Source organism: Alexandromys fortis, unplaced genomic scaffold, assembly GCF_014885135.2.
Source record: "Alexandromys fortis isolate MF-2015 unplaced genomic scaffold, M_Fortis_MF-2015_v1.1 scaffold_58, whole genome shotgun sequence".
Lineage (NCBI taxonomy): Eukaryota > Metazoa > Chordata > Mammalia > Rodentia > Cricetidae > Alexandromys > Alexandromys fortis.
Window position 1 is genome coordinate 5,746,073 of NW_026067940.1, and position 12,954 is coordinate 5,759,026.

The 12,954-nt window shown below is 51.1% G+C and overlaps 1 protein-coding gene across 7 annotated transcripts in view; it reads right to left on the reverse strand.

Moving 5' to 3' along the window:
• Positions 1-12,954, reverse strand: part of Pik3c2b (phosphatidylinositol-4-phosphate 3-kinase catalytic subunit type 2 beta) — a 65,665-nt gene that overhangs the window by 12,757 nt on the left and 39,954 nt on the right. For all 7 annotated transcript variants that reach the window (XM_050147755.1, XM_050147757.1, XM_050147754.1 and 4 more), the window contains exons 13-23: positions 12,539-12,706; positions 11,895-12,006; positions 10,501-10,643; positions 9,180-9,368; positions 7,898-7,991; positions 7,669-7,763; positions 7,056-7,236; positions 6,178-6,285; positions 5,457-5,549; positions 4,507-4,636; positions 3,565-3,701 (exon numbers count right to left, since the gene is read on the reverse strand). In XM_050147755.1, the coding sequence (XP_050003712.1) occupies positions 3,565-3,701; positions 4,507-4,636; positions 5,457-5,549; positions 6,178-6,285; positions 7,056-7,236; positions 7,669-7,763; positions 7,898-7,991; positions 9,180-9,368; positions 10,501-10,643; positions 11,895-12,006; positions 12,539-12,706 (1,450 nt within the window). The remainder of the gene's footprint in view (positions 1-3,564; positions 3,702-4,506; positions 4,637-5,456; positions 5,550-6,177; positions 6,286-7,055; positions 7,237-7,668; positions 7,764-7,897; positions 7,992-9,179; positions 9,369-10,500; positions 10,644-11,894; positions 12,007-12,538; positions 12,707-12,954) is intronic.

The following is a 12,954-nucleotide window of genomic DNA, read 5'->3' on the forward strand; positions in this document are numbered from 1 at the left end:
GTCTATATACACCCTCCATTTGAATTTGGTTTCGTTTGTTTGTTTGTTTGGTTGGTTGGAAAGACAGTAGACATGCGCAGTTCAGATCGGGAAACCTTAGTGGACAGAAAGGCTGATGCCTCAAACTTTTCCAAGAGGTCAAGATAACCCTGACTCAAGAGTGGTACTGAGTATCGGAACTAAGGGCACCTGACCCTGTGGTAGACTATTATTTCATCTAGGCAAAGATGTGCTACACTTGTTTATGCTGCAGAATGTTACTTTAACTATGTAAAGGTGTGTTACTTTTGCTTATGTTGCATTTGTTTAACAGTGTAAGGGTGTGTGTTTAACTGTGTGAAGATATGTTCCATTTGTTTCACCTTGCCTGCCTAAGGCACCTGATTGATTTAATAAAGAGCTGAACTGCCAATAGTTAGGCAGAGGGAGGAATAGACGAGGCTGCCAGACAGAGAATAAATAGGAGAAATCTAGGCTCAAGGAGAAAGAGAATGAGCGGAGGAGGAGAGAAGGAGGGACATAGCTGGGGCAAGAAGTCAGGCAGATGCTAGCCAAACAGCCAGGTACAGAGAAGCAGTGAAAGTAAGATACACAGAAGTAAAAAAGGTAATAAAAATAAAAATCCCCGAGGCAAGAGGTAGATAAAGAGAAACAGGTTAATTTAAGTTAAAAGAGCTAGCCAGAAATGTGCCGAAGTTAGGCTGAACATTCAAAACTAATTAATAAGCCTCCGTGTTGCGATTTGGGAGCTGTTTGGTGGCCCAAAAGAAAAAGCCTGGTACATGACCCTTCATGCACCCTTCTTCCTGTCCCAATAGCACTCCAGTCCCAGAGTGCTTGGCAGCAGCTAAATGCTTACCTAATTAAAACCACTGCCTCCAAAGAAGAGCTGAGAGCGTCACACTTCCTGCAGTGATTTGCACTTGGAAATCAGACATCTCTATTTAGTAAAATGTGTTGGAGATATTTTGGGGCTCAAGGGGTGGGAGGGGCTGGGGTAAAAGCACTTGTGCTTTAAGCATGAGGAAGGACAGGGGTTGGAAGCCCCAGTACCAATGTAAAAAACTAGGTATAGCTGTGCATGCCTGTAACCCCCATGTGGTGGAACTGAGATGTTTGAGAGTTCACTGGACAGCCAGCCTAGACAAAACAGCAAGCTTCCAGTTCCCTCCTCAACAGACCCTACCTAAAGACAGCAAAGTACAGAGTGAGAGAGGAAGACACTTGATGTCCTGCTTTGGCCTTAGCATGCACACCCATGGGTGAGTGCATTTACCCATTCATGTTCTTGCACAAACACAAAAAGGAGGAGGGGCCAGGCGTGTGGCAATGGGGAGGGAGAGGCAGGTCTCTGTGTGTTTTAGGTCGACTTGATCTATATAATGAGTTCCAGGACAGCCAGAGCTACATAGTGAGACTCTTGTCTCAAAAAACAAAACAAAACATATATAGAATTCAGCTTCTGTAAGGGGAAGGCCATTTCTTAGAAAGCAAACATCTATGAATGGAAAAAAAAAACTGCTTGGATCCGGGTGGTGGTGGCGCACGCCTTTAATCCCAGCTCTAAGGAGGCAGAGGCAGGCGGATCTCTATGAGTTTGAGGACACCTGGTCTACAGAGATAGTTCCAGGACAGGCTCCAAAGCTACAAAGAGAAACCCCATCTATAAAAATGAAGAAAAAAGAAAAGCAGGAAGAGAAAAAGAAAAAAAGGAACTACTAGCTCTGTGCCTCACATCTACAGTCTCAACATTCAGGAAGCTGAGGCAGAAGGATCATGAGTTCCAGGCCTGCCTGAGCTTTGCTACAGAGTGAGGTCCTGTCTCAAAAAACCAAAAGGGAAAAAAAAAATAACAAAGTCAGCTTCCAGGTACGTCCCTGCTTGTTGTAGACACTTGCACGTTTATTATGACTTGCTAGTACACTGGCACAGAGAAATTACAGTTCCAACACCCAGCACAGCTCTCGTTATGGGAGGCGTTTGGCACCGGAGAGAACACGTTAGCATAAATAGCACATGGGTTTGGAGGAGGGAGAGAAGCAGCAGCAGCAGCCTCTCCCAGGCTCAGTGTACAATGTCGAAGAAGCAGTGTGTGAGGCTGGGAAACAGGGAATGGCTTTCTAGGCCAAAGGGTACTATCATCTAGAGGTATTAGACTCGTGCGAACATCCCCTACACGGGAGCCTAAGTGAAAGGCCAGGCTGGATTACAAAGGCAGCCACGTAGATGTTGGATTTATCTAGTGGCAGCCTTTGAAGAACCCTGAGCAACGATGTGACATGAACGGCTCTGGACTTGAAAAGTCCCCAAAACTAGGCAGAGGGACCGTGAAGAAGCTGCTGGCTCTGGTCTGGGTGACTGCAGCATCCTACAGTCACGGATAGGAAACACACAATAAGCAGGCCTCAAGAGGTGAGAGGAGACAGGAAACTGTTTGACGATTGCAAAGATGCAGCGGAGGAATCCAGCCAGCGAGGGCGACTGTGGCTTACGTTGCACGGGGGAAGGGGTTACAAGTGGGGCTTTGGAGTCCTCGGGACATGAGCAGGGATAGAAGGCATAGCAGAAGGCGTGTCAGTCAAGACAGTGTTAGTCGGAGAGCACAGAGGGAGGGCCTGGGAATTAAACCCCGGGGACCACAAATTTATTAGGGCCGCTTAAGACCACCTGATCACACACCCATCGGACATATTCTGGTTATTATTTGACTGCCTGCATGTCTTCCCCTTCAGGAATAAAATGCACCGACCAACATAAATTAGTATTGATATTCCCTTGAAGCAAGCCTTATAGGAATTTACATTCTGGAATCTTTTGTTTGTTTTTGAGACAGAGTCTTAATATGTAGCCCTGGCTGGCTTGGAACTCACAGAGGTCTACCTGCCTCTGCCTCCTGAGTTCTGGGTTTAAAAGTATGTGCCACATTCTGGTATTTTTATTGTAACTTGCTCCCTTTAACTCTCACCCCAAACTTCATGAATCCAAAGACTACAGTCATGAAGCTGAGGACTGGTCACGGATGACATCAGACCAACAGGGCTCTACCATCCCTGGCAGCTCACCTTCTTCCCTCTAATGGGGCCAGTTAGGCCGCTTGGCTCCCGTGTGTCTTATCACTAGCCTCAATCTTGGCTTCAAGTTACAGTCTTGCATACCAGCTCCACTGCTTGGAGCAAGGGTTGCACCTGACTCCTGCCCACAAAAAAAGGGGGTTGGGTTAAGATGCTATCCAAAGCCTCTTCCTGCCATCTCGAATCCTAGGCAGCATCACTGAGTCCCTCTGAGAGTGCCAGGGAAACAGGCCAGGATCCACAATTGGGACAGATAGAGAAAAACTCTCATAAGCTGCTCCCCATAGGACCCAAGAAAGTTTCTCTGACCAATTCTAAAAGATACTGTTAATTTGCAATAGTCATCCGACCCATCTGTCCACAGAGAGCACACCCTTCAGCAAAGCTGAGCTGGCCCATCTGTGCGCACGCAGGTCTAGCGATAGCAAAACTCTGAGTCACAGACAGGCACACTGCCTCAGCAGCTCTGGGCTTTGGAATCCCCCAGTCCTACCTTTTCATATTCGTCCTCCCCGGGGTTGTGTTTCTGCAGCCAGTCAGCCAGGGGACGGTCCTTGAAGGAGCCGGTCACCCCGTGTTCCACCTGGATCTTGCGCAGCGTCTCCGCGTTGGGTATCACCTCCACCATCCCTGAGGGAGAAGCAGTCAGACTCAGGCTTCAGAACAGAGTGAGGAAATCTCTCTTAGCTGTGTAGATGCTTACCACGAGCTAAGCCCCAGAGCCTTTGGACAAAGTCTGCCAGCAGGGAGAACACATGATGGACGATGGAAAGAAGACCACACCCACACCACATATTCTAGACTGGCGCTAGGCTTCCCGGGTCACCGTGTGAAAGATAGACAGGCCTTTAAATCAATTCTAAGGTAGCCGCCACCCAGCTCTACCAATCGGTGCTTTACTAATTCCTTTTCCCCTTCCGTTACCCAGTTAGCTTCCTACTTCCTGTTCTTCCAGCTGGAGGACCGCAAAGCCAGACAGGGTCTCGCTCTATAGGCCAAGCTGGCCTCGAACTTCTGACCCTCCCACCTCATCTGAGAGCTCGGATTATCGATATGCCGTCACCGCTCTCCACTTTGGACATGCCATTTCATGCAATAAATACTTTTAAATATAACTAACAAGGACAGAATAACCACATACTTGTCACATCCAAAACACTAAGAGTGGCCCTGGAAGCTAGAGCCTCTTTTCAAATTTCCTTACAGCCATCTCAAAACCACAATGGATTTGTTTGATCAAGATCCAAAGTCCACAGAGGTTGCTATGCCTCCAAGTCTGTTTTGTTTCGCAACAGTCTCTCCCTCGCTTTCTTTTTTCAAGTCACCCCACATCTTCTCATGGAATAATCCTGCCCTTCTATTCTCCATTGTTCACGTTGGGGAACGAGCAGAAAGGCGGGGAGTGAAGGGATGCCCTGCCCGACTCCCGGCTGACCTCTCCCTCGGCCAGTGGAGAAGCAGCGGAAAATGACCATGCGCATATCCAGCCCCTCCTGCACCCAGATCTTGCTCATGATGCGGATCATCTGCAGGGTGAGCATGTCCTGGCGAAGGTCATCCCCGCACTGGAGAGGGAAGAGGAGCAATTAAAACCCATTCCACTCCCTCCTGACCCCGCGGCATTCCAAACTACAGGGGCAGGGAGAGACTGGGGCTCGCCAGCTTTGCCAGCACTCACCTGTTGATCTGGCCCACGGGGTCAAGGAACCAGGACCAATCTCTGCAGTCCGCCCCTTGCCTTGCTCCCCACCCCTCCCGTTGCTGCGTGCCCCTCTGAACTGAACTAAGGTTCCTTTTCTGCAAGAAGCCCTCCTGACCACTAGGCCCGTTTGTTTGAGACAAGTTCTGCCTGTGCAGTCCGGGCTGGTTTTGGTCAGCCATCTTTCAGCCTCAGCCCGTGAGTGCTAGATTACAGATACGCACCATCATGCCTGAGTCACCAGGCCTTTTAAAATCTTGAACTTTTATACCAGATCAGAAACTAACTATAGACTGTCTTTGTTTGTTTGTTTGAAACAGGGTTCTCTGTGTAGCTTTGGAACCTGCCCTGGAATGCATTGTAGACCAGGCTGGCCTCGAACTCACAGAGATCTGCTGCATCTGCCTCCTGTGTGCTGGGATTAAAAGCATAGCGGTTTTGCTTTTTTGTTTGTTTGGTTTTCGTTTTTTTGGTTTTTGTTTTTGTTTGGTTTTTCAAGACAGGGTTTTCTTTCTTTTGTTTTTTTTTTTTTTGAAACAGTGTCTCAGTATCTAGCCTGACCTGACCTGGAAGTCACTACATAGTCTAGGCTTGCCTCATGGCAATCCCTCTGCCTCAGCCTCTTAAAGTACTGAGATTTCAGGCATTCGCCATCCATCACAACCTGCCGAGGAAAGCATTCTCACCTTGAAGATGACACGGATGTTCTCACCCAGGGGATCCACATTTTGGAAGGCGAGCTTGAGGGGGACTGCGTTAGAATTGAAGTAGGAACAGTCCTGTACAGAATAGAGGGCAGTGGCTAATGCCAGTGGACGGTGCCAGGACGGAAAATGCCCTCTTCACGCTGGATGGAGACGCTGTCTACCTTCTTGTTGGTCCACCCCGGACATGCTCATCACATATTCCAGATTTCCCAGGAACCCAAAGTCCATATCCCTTTCCTTGCTTCTCTCTTCCAGGCTTAGGTTGCTATTACCATGGCTCTACATCTGATTACCCATCCTCTTCCCTTCACTCTGCACACAACTTCCTAGCTGGTGACGTCTGATAAATTCCACGTCCTACACTTCCATAATAGTACCACGTGCCTAAGAGTTGTGAGAATACAACGAAACAACTGACAAAAAGCCCCGTGCTGGACAGTGAGTCAAGGCAGGAGGCTAAGAGTTGCCACCCTCGCCGCCTTAGCTAGCTGCATCCAGAGCACCATTAGGGAAATGCAGCCTCTGACCCAATTCCGCCCAGCACACAATTACAGCTGTCAAACCAAGTCCACACACAGTCAAGCTGGGAAGAGGCCACCTGTTTGCCCTCCTCCCTCCTCTCCTAAGACAGGGTAAGGAGGCCTTCACTTCCCGCAAGAGTTCCCCATTCTTTGAAGTTCCACACCTAGCAGAGACTCACCCTGGGCACAATGCCCTTCACCAGTAGACTGGGGCTTAGCGGCAGGCGGCACGAACCGTTGAGGGCAAAGAACTGCTTCACCTCCTCCAAGCCCGAGCGAAGGATGCCCTTCAGAGGGAGTGGGGAAAAGCAGGGGTGAGGGGAGAGGCCCAGAGGCTTCACTGAGAGCCAGGCATCTACCTCCCGAGGAAGGAGCCTAGTCACGTGCCTAAATAACAGGGACAACTTCTGAGAAACCCTTGGGGAGGACAGTCACCCACTTAGGTCTCAGACTTGCTCAGTGAACAAGAAGCAACCCGAGTTTCTAAGAGAAAAGGCAGCCAGGAGAAGGGAAGAGGGAGGTGTAGATTGGAGGGTGAGGGGTGAAAGTCCTTCAAGGCTTTGATAAGAGAAGAGAAGAGAAGAGAAGAGAAGAGAAGAGAAGAGAAGAGAAGAGAAGAGAAGAGAAGAGAAGAGAAGAGAAGACACAGATAAAGATCTCCCAAGGTTTAAGACACCAGAAGCACAGCTGGTGTGGCCTAGCACCTTCCCTAAAACAAAGGTGGCCCTTTCTGTCACCTGTCTCAGCCCTGAGTCATGGTTCCCCACAGTGAAAAGTGACCGGACCTTAGCCCTCAGCAGCTGAGTGTGCTTGTGCACACACAGGTATGCCTAGCCTTTAAGGCAAGCAGCTAAGTCAAAATTCTAATATTTTGCAAGCCAAACCAAACACATTTGTGAACTGTGGCCAGCTTGGGGACTGTTTGTGGCCTGCAGGTTACAGCCACCTCCTTCTAGTCACTTTCTATCCTGCTGCTCAGGATGTCTGAGAGGTAAACTCCTCGTGACACAAGCCTCAGCTAGAAACAGGGTCAGGGAGAGCCGCCTTGCCTATTTACCTGGCGTGCAGATGGGGTGGCCTCTCGGACCTGCTGGGCCAGTTTGGCCAGGGTATTGACAAGCCAGCACTGGCGGTTAAACTCCTCCCTCAGTCCCTTGCCACAGCAGCACAGCAAGGCTGCCAGCAGGTACTGGTAGCGGATGCTGAACTGAGAGTCCTTGAGGCTATCCTTCAGTAACCTGTAAAGCAGGGCAAGTAGGGAGTCAGGCTACTCAGGAGCCACAGCATCGAGCAAGGGAGGAAAGGGTCATCTCCTGCTTCAACTCAGAAAGCCCACGCCCCCACACACACATTAGAGGGAAATCTGCTTTGAATGACTTCCCTGTCTTGGAGTGGAAGCCCCTCTATAGCTCATCTTGACTTTATGCTTCTTCTGCCATGGGTGGGTAGAGGAGGGGGATCAAGATGGTCTCCCCTGAGTTACACGGAGGTGTATGGAGACCCCGACCCCGTGACCCCGTTGAGGAAAGATACTAGACCAAGGCCACAGGGTAGATAAGCAACATGCTGGAGTCAGGTCTCTTAGCTCCTCCCTCCTACCTGCCACAGAGGGACTGACTGTTCCTGCACTATAGCCCCTATCTACCTCCCTTTCTGCACGCTCAGTTTACCAGAAGAAGTAGTGGGTCACTCTCAGGTCCGAGATGGCTCGCTTCAGGAGAAAGCGCACCAAGGGGCTGTCCAGGTAGCACTCATACTTCAGGGCCTGTTTAGAAGACAGCAAACACGAGGCTTTAGTAAGCACCTGAAATCTGCACTGACTACCATCCTGGGATGTTGGCTTCTGAGGGCAGATGGAGAAAGACTGGGGGGGGGCATGAGGACAGCGAGTCCTCGCACCTGTACTAGCTGGGGCAGGTAGTCCAGCAGCTCCGCATCCGAGAGGGAGCCGATCCACTGCACCGCCATCCGCCGCACCTCCTGGTCGGGAAAGCTGCAGAAGAGTTCAGAGACTTGACAATCCCCACTGCGGGCTGTGACTCAGAGATGTGAGTCAAACTTTATGCCTGGGGTCAGAGGCATGGAGAAGGAAAAGCCCGATCCCTCTCCTGCCAAGATCTGCTTCTCTTCTGGAAGGCAGTCCTTAGAGATGGTCTTCCCATCCCTCTGCCCCATGGACAGTCTCCCTTAGGCAGGGAAGAGCAGGAAAATGGCCTTTCTTATTCCCTGAGCACTTTACCCAAAGCTCTTCCTAAACCCCCACTCTTAGAAGCCCCTACCGTCAAGGAGCCCTTGAGTGGGTGAGGCCTGTTTTCCTGGTAATATCCCTACAATACAGAGCCTGCCAGGCAAGCAATACAGAACTGCGGGGGTTTATATAAGCCAACAGACATCCTGGGAAATGAGTTTTGCAGGGATTAGTAAAGATGTAGCCTCGAAAAGTCTCAAAGGCAGGTACATTTTGATTTCTGAGATGGCAAAAAAAAAAAAAAAAAAAAAAGCCAGGAAGCCTGGGTACAGTCTAGAAAAGGCAGCTCAGACGGGCAGCCCCATGACCCCAAGAACTCTTTCGGAGAAAGAGAAGAAAGGAGTGTTAAAATGAGAAGTCAGCCAGCAAGGTTTGGGCCACACAAGGGAAAGCATCTGCTGAAACAATGGATGAATATGTGAAGTTTGGGCTTATGTGTAAATTTTGCTTCAAACAAACAAAAAAAAAGGAATCATGAGCTGTGTTAATAATGTGTGTGCCATGGAGCATGGGGGCCTATGCCTTTAATCCCAGTTCTCAGGAGGCAGCAGAGACAGGCATCTCTGAATCTTTGTGAGTTCAAGACCAGCATGGCCTACAAAGCCAATTCCAGGCCAGTTAGGGCTACATCATGAGACCCTGTCCCAAACACCAAAATTTTTTGTTTAACAAAAAGAGCATGCTCCAATATTTACAATTTAATGATGTGTGACAGCTGCCCAGAAGAGCACCCAGACACCTAATAAAGCATTGTGGGGAACGCCAGGGGTGGTATCTAGGCAACTTGCATATGGGGTACTCCCAGGAGTACTGGGGGAAAAGAAAACAAAGAGAAAACTAGGAAAGCCCAGAATGCTCATGTCTGTGTCCCCATTTTCCCCAGCTGGCCTGTCAGTGATGGCGGTGCTGGGACAAGTAGAAGCTACAACTCACGTGGCATGAAGGAGCCCCAGGGCATCCTGGTGGTTCATGTGTGGCCACTGCTTCAGGAGAGCATAGATGTCGGGCAGGCAAGCCCACTCCCAGCTGGGCGCACTGGCGAGCACCAGGGGCAGTGAGCTCACCTCCGAGTGGCAGTAATAGCGCTTTTCCCACAGGTGCTTCCTGTCAGCATCCGTGAGCCTGTGAGGAGATGGGTGGAGTGAGCCAGAGGGCTGAGAACTTACATCCCAAGAGAGTGGCTGCACACACTACCATTCAGAGGCTTCCCAGCGTCCCTGTACATGATCATCAATCACCTGAGGGGCTTGGTGACTTTCTGGCGCCTAGGACTCGCCCCAATGCCAACCGAGTCAGGATGTCTCCAGAAACTAAACATCGGGTGTATCAGAAAGATCATAGATGATTGCAATGTGAAGCTAAGCTTGGAAAGCAGGGTCCCATCTCAGGGACACATGTCAGACTGAGGCTGAGAACGTGGACCAGTAACACCAGACCACAGGACGCCCTAGGGGTCCTACTCCCATGTAGAGCCACTAGAGGGCAGTGGGCAACACTTGTCAGGGTTTGGGCCCCTGAGGCCTCTTGGGACTTCTCTTAGCTTTATAGGGTCTGTAGCTAATTGGGACTTGCCTGAGATCAGGTGTCTAATAGGGGAGACAGGAGCTGAGGGGCTAATGAAATGAGGGGTCAGGAGTGGGGTGGGGGCGGGGAGGTCTGCATCTCTCGTTCCCCAACCCAGCATATGCACAAGGCCATTCAGGGCCCAGAGAGGTGGCTGGGATGAGAGAAGGCCCTGACTCTCCTCCTTCTCACCCCTCCCTCTCCAGTCCTGGGTGAACACAAGCAGCCCCAAGGATGAGATCAGCCTGGACTCCAGAGAGTTGCCAGCTTGCCAAGACACCTGATCCTTTTTGGAATGTGACAAGGCCAGAAAAATGCAAAGGCTGTTGGTGTGGAGGGGCGGGAGGCAGTGGGGGCAGGGAGGTGAGGACAGAGACCAGCTGCCGCACCAGAAGTAGAGGATGGCATATCTGGGGAAGCGGCACAGCTCTGATCCTCCTGGTAGGTGGGTCTGGGGCAGGTCACCAGCGTGGAGCTGGGTATGCTGGGATCTCATTTCCTGACCTGCCCTATCCACTCTCCCTAGTGTTAGCTAGGGAAAGGTCTGGGGGTTGCCACCCTTCTGCCTAGGTGGTAGCAATAACTATCTCACTGACCTCCTCCCCTCCTCAAGCACAGGGGCAGGAACTAGATGCCGGAAGGTAAAAAGTCAGGCCGACATGGACAGTGGGAAGGAAGCCTGTGTCCTCACCAGTATAGGGACTCCTTCTGCGTGATGTCTTTAAGCTTGCGTTGGTCCTCCTCCCGGAGGCTGCCAAACTCATAGCGGGGGCTGAATTTGTCTCCAGGGGGGCTGGTGAACTTGATGTCAAAGGCCGAGGTGGGGAAGTCAATCTTGGGATAGGATCAGAGAAGGAGAAGAAGAAAGGAGAGGAGACGGTGTCCGTCAGTGGAGGCGGTGGGGTCAGTGGGGTCAGTGGAGGCGGTCGGTCCCATCCGCAGGTCCCCAGCTATCCTCCTCTCACACCCCGCCAGGGACTCCTGCCCCAATCCTTTATCTTTGTGAAATAACCCCAGATGCCCGTGGGGATCCCCCAAAGTCCCAGCTGTGACTTTTAGCAAAAATTAAAAGGAAACCATTGGAAGCCTAGCGTGATGGGCTATGCTGGGAATCCTAGCGCTCAGAAAGGCCGAGGCAGGAGTACTCCTGAAAATTTAAGAACAGCCTGATCTACACGGTGAGTTCCAGGCCAGTCAGGAATCATAGAGAGGACCCTTTTCATCCAAGCCTTCCCTTCAAAAAGAGAAACATAGGGAAAATGGACAAGGGAGGGAAAGGCTGGTTTGAGATGCTTAAGGAAGACAGGCCCCACCTCAAAACCCTGAACTGATATTACTAGTATAAGTCACTCAGAGTGCCCAAGCTGAAGCTGGTGACCCCCTAGTGTGATCTTCTGGGGACCCCATGGTGTGGTCCCGGAGGCATTGTAGCATGCGGGGATCTGGGACCACACCTTGGGTGAAGGCTCGAACTCTACGGTCTGTGGTCATTTACTCTGTACCACCAAAAATGGGCATCAGAGCTAAAAGATACAGTTCTCCAAGAAGTTCTGTTTACTCATTCAGCAAGTGCACACTGTACCCTGACTTGTATTGGGTGTACAATACAAGTACACCCTGTGTACAGCCCCTGTGCACAGAGTCAAGACAAAAACACCCGCCTCTGGAAGCACACGTTCTGAATATTTCTATGACATTTTCTGTCAGTTTTGCTATTCCCTACTCCATACCACAGCATCTCACAAGATTGAGAAAGGGGAATCAGAACTAGGGTTAAGGCCGCTTCTCTCCCTTCCTCCCAGGAGAACAGGTCCCCTTGGCCTCAAGAGAAGCACCTGGTTGAATCAGGCTTAGAAGGATGAGCCCCAAACAGGGTGAGCCCTAGGTGGAGAAGGTCTCAGACCTCACCTTCAGAGGATGCTGTGAAATGGGGGATGGGAACTTTCCACTCATGCCCTCACATTCAGTGGGGTGCTTGGTCACATCTCATCCCATGCCCGAAGTTCCTACCCAGAGTTCACTGGGGGCCTTGGAGCTGACTCTGGTGCCCTGGGATAGGCGGATGGGAGAGAGGCTGGGTCTCACCTGCAGGATGACACTGTCTGGCTGGTGGAAATTAGGTGCACTCCAACGGGCACTGGAGTTTTCCTGTGTTGCTGGCCACAAGCCCAGAAGCTTCCGGCCACAGGTCAAGACTCTGAGGTAGAAGGAGAGTGAGATGAGCCAACAACCACTGTGTAATTGGTAGGGTTCTCTCCTGCTCTCTTGTCCCCAGACCTTTCCTTGTGGAAGTCTCTTCCCCACTCCTGTCTCTCTGATTCTCCCTACAGACCACAGCTTTTACTACTAATCTCTAGGAAATCTCCCATTGCAGAGAGCCTCTCCAAGCTCACCACTCCCTGACCAGGATGACCTGTCGGCTGGGATATCTCCCTGAGGTAGAGAGGCCTGGATAGATGATCTCTAAAGTCCTAATGACAGGACCGGATGACTTGTAACGGAAACATTGCTCTCCCAGCCCCCTCGCCCACCTGCCGGGTTCCATCCTTAGTCCTGGTCCCCAGGCCTGTACATTGGCTTCTCTGCTAGGGCTGAGGCCCTCTGGACTACACAGTGAGCACCACATGGCCAACCCTTCCCAGGGAGCATTGAGAAAAAGCAACCCCTTTTATCTTCAGCCCCCTTGTTCCCTTCCAAGGCCAAAAGCTGGTCCCCTGGGGCTCACATACTGCCTGAAGTTGAAGAGAGGGGTAGTGACCCAGCCTAGGGCTTCGGGCACCCGCCTCTGCTTATTGGCTTCCGAGGAACTTCCAGGAGGGGGGATGGGCAGGGCATAGAGTGTAGCACACAGCAGGGTCTCCCGAGGCAGCCTGTTCACCTGCACTGGAAAACAGATCCTAGGAAACAAGGGAACCAGAATCAAGGGCCTTCCGGGGCTCGGGGGGGGGGGGCGTGAGAAGTCTAAGCAGAGACTCTGCCTTCATCTCAGGAGTCACACATGTCCCTAGCCTCCCCAAGAACCACAGAACGGGGCAGGTCCCAAAGCAAGTAGGACCTCTTCTGGGTGGCCCTGCGATGCGATGCACTTCCGGAAACCCAGAAAGACGCCTCTGGGACTCCTGACTCAAACATATCCCCCAATTTT